Source organism: Gracilinanus agilis, chromosome 1, assembly GCF_016433145.1.
Source record: "Gracilinanus agilis isolate LMUSP501 chromosome 1, AgileGrace, whole genome shotgun sequence".
Lineage (NCBI taxonomy): Eukaryota > Metazoa > Chordata > Mammalia > Didelphimorphia > Didelphidae > Gracilinanus > Gracilinanus agilis.
This window is the reverse complement of record NC_058130.1, coordinates 725,291,357-725,294,528: the sequence shown is the minus strand read 5'-3', so window position 1 is coordinate 725,294,528 and position 3,172 is coordinate 725,291,357. Positions and strand designations below refer to the sequence as shown.

General features: G+C 46.5%; 1 protein-coding gene across 1 annotated transcript; it reads right to left on the bottom strand.

Annotated features, from left to right (window-relative positions):
• Window positions 1-329: 329 nt before the first annotated feature.
• Window positions 330-2,805, bottom strand: MRPL34 (mitochondrial ribosomal protein L34). The gene is made up of 2 exons (XM_044658588.1): window positions 2,682-2,805; window positions 330-829 (listed from the first exon to the last, which is right to left on the bottom strand). Exons 1-2 carry the CDS (start codon window positions 2,756-2,758, stop codon window positions 577-579), a joined length of 330 nt encoding a protein of 109 aa, XP_044514523.1. The 5' UTR covers window positions 2,759-2,805; the 3' UTR covers window positions 330-576.
• Window positions 2,806-3,172: the final 367 nt, after the last annotated feature.

Genomic DNA, 3,172 nt, shown 5'->3' with positions numbered 1-3,172 from the left:
GGTCAGTATAACTGAACACAATGGGACTATCTCATTTCTGGCCATTTTAAATCTCTTTTATTCTGCCTAAGACTGAATCTTTGGTTGCCATGTCACAGTTTTCTTGAGTTTACAATGCACTAAAACCCCCAATTTTTTTTCAAAGAACTATCGTCTAGTCAAACTGTCTCCATTCTTTGTATGGATGATTTTTAAAACTTGGGACAATACATTTATCCCATTGAATTTCATTTTAATACATATGCTTATTCACACACACACATACACACACACATAACCCCGCCCCAAACTGCACACTCAGGAAAAAAGATCACACTCCAATAACTCCACAGGGTTCAAATGCTTTAATGGTTCTGAATTTAGTACATTTCTGACATTAGAGAAAGAACTTCAGTTTTCTGAACTCAAAGACCTTGCTGAAAAATCCCATGGTATACTATGCCAAGGAAAGTCAGTCCTGGGGCAGTATACAAGAGGAAAAGCTTTGTCTCGGTGATCTTCCTGTCCATCCCATCTTGCTAATGCAGTCTCTAGATGTTGCTCATTCTGGCTCCCTGACAGAGCCTGTTCAGGGCCTCAGTGACTCAAGGACTTTCGTCCCTTCAGCATGCGTTGCAAGATAACCTTGATTCCTCCAGGGGTGCTGAGCCTCTTAATCCAGCCATGTTTCCGCTTCCGTTTGATGTTGCTGGGCTGGTATTCGTTACCTCGGGCCTTAGAGCGGACCTGTTGATAGCTCCAAGATGCATGGAAGCTGCCAGGGGGATCAGCTGAGACTCGGGTGAAGAGGGTAAGAGTCCTGAGTTGGGGCAGCCATGGTAGGAATGATCTATTGTGAAGGAAGAGTTTTCTGTGAACAAACTCAAGAAGAGGGGGCAGCCCCAGAGTATGAATGATGGGCCATGCTGGGGACCACTCAGAAACTGACCAGTGAAATGTCCATTCCTCAGCATTATTTGAGACTGGGGCTGTGCTATGAATAGCACTGGGCACCAATTGGAAGTCCTAGTGGGAGGCAGGTCAAGTAGCATTAACCCCATTTTACAGAGGGGAAATGACTTACCTAATATTTTCCTCAAATTAATAGGACAGAATGGGCAGCTAGGTGGCTTAGTGGATTGAGAGCCAGGAGGTCCTGGGTTCATATCTGGCCTCAGATATTTCCTAGCTGGACAAGCCACCTAACCCTCATTGCCTAGCCCTTACTGCTTTTCTGCCTTGGAACCAATATACAGTATTGAGTCTAAAACTAAAGGTAAGGGTTTTAAAAAAAATTAATAGAGCAATGACACAGGACAGTTGTGAGGAACTTATGGTAAAGAACACTACCCACATTCAGAGGAAGAACTGCAGGAGAGGAAACATAGAAGAAAAGCAACTGCTTGAACGCATGGGTTGAGGTGGACAATGATGGGGGATGTAGACTCGAAACTACCATACCAATGCAAGTATCAACAATTTGGAAATAGGTCTTGATCAATGACACATGTTAAAACCATCGGAAATGTGCATCAGCCATGGGTCGGGGGAGTGCGGGGGGTGAAGGGAAAAGTAGGAGCATGTAACCATGTTAAAAATGAGTATTAATAAATGTTTAAAAAATTAATATAGAAGAGACCGGGTCTTTTGGTTCCAGATAGAGCTTCTCTACATCTCCCTCCAGCCACTTTCCATACCAATCATCCATTCAACTAGACTCTAAGTTCCTCAGATGTGGGATGGATATATATATTTTAAACCTTTATATCTCTAGGTCTAAGTACAAGGACTTGCATGAAGTACATACTTAATAAATCTTAGGCTCGCCCCAATCACTGACCCTCCTCCCTCTTTCTACTTATTCCCCTTTCTCCTTGATAGGCCTACCTTAGTCTGGAATAATAGCATTCCCTTACCCTCTCCCTTCCAGCTTCAACACTGTATGTTCTAAAATGCCCTCCTGGCTTTTTTTCTGGCTCTTAACATTCCACATTTTTAAGGGTCCCTCTCCCCTATTCCAATTCAAAAACTGTATATTGCACACTGAAGGTGGAGTTGGAAAGACTTGAAATCAAACCCTGCCTTGGACACTTACTAGATGTATAACCATAATCCTGTGTCTCAATTTCTTCTCCTGTATAATGAGGGGGCTGGCCTCTGAACTCTGGGATCCTTTTCCCCTCCTTCTCTCAGATACTTTTCCAGGCTCTCTCCTACTATCTCTCCCAGCTCTAAGGATCCCTGTTCTGTCTTAGAATTAATACTGTGTATTGCTTCCAAGGCAGAAGAAAGTAAGGATTAAGCAATGGGTATTAAGTGACTTGCCCAAGGTCACACAGCTAGTAAGTATCTGAAGGCAAATTTGAAACCAGGACCTGTCTTTAGGACTGGCTCTCCATTCACTAAGTCAACTAACCACCACCAAAGGTTCCCTGTCCTAAGGCTCCCCTCCCTCTCTCTCAGCTCGAAGGTTCCATGTTCTAATGTTCTACTCCCTTTCTCTCAGCTCTAAAGTACCGTGTTCTAATGTTCCCCTTTCTCTCTCTGTTCTAAGGTTCCACGTTCTAAGGCTCCCCTCCCCCTCTCTCAATTCTAAGATTCCATGTTCCAAGGCTCCCCTCCCCCTCTCTTAGCTCTGCAGTTCCCTGTTCTAAGGCTCCTCTCTCTTTTTTCTTCCAGATACTTCCCTCCCTAGCCCTCACCTGGCGGCGGGGGAAAGCCCACCCTGGGGTGCAGTGAGGCCCCGCCACTGGCCAAGGGTTCGCAGCACGTAGCCCATCTTCCCTCCTCTCCGCCTCGGTGTTGACCTCACTAAAGACCCGGAACAGTCACCTCCCATTGGTTTCTAACCGCCAATCATCGCCCTCCTTAATAGGAAGCTGGTAAAATATGAGGCAAACAGGGTTCACCTAGCTCCGGTCCCCTGCGGAGGGAAAAGGCGGTGCCCTGCCACAATGCCTCATGGGAGTTGTAGTCCTGGGGGAGGCTGGACTACTTATATAGCGCTCCAGAGGCTGCTGGTTTGTGGCCACTCCTGGAGCTGATTGGTTGGGTGGGGCCGTGGCCTAGGCCAGCCCTGGCAGGCAGATCTCTGAAGCTCCAGCATTGGCGCTGCCCAGCTGTCTCACTCCTCCAAATTCGCCCTTTTCTGTCTCCGGTGCCACCCACCTCCCCGGCAACCAGATTCCAACCT

Excerpts from the sequence above, each read along its gene's own strand:
- MRPL34 (XM_044658588.1), bottom strand. The coding sequence starts at position 2,758 with ATGGGCTACGTGCTGCGAACCCTTGGCCAGTGGCGGGGCCTCACTGCA. Across the intron at positions 830-2,681 it reads GGGCTTTCCCCCGCCGCCAG|ATCATTCCTACCATGGCTGC; the intron begins GTGAGGGCTAGG and ends CCTTCACAATAG.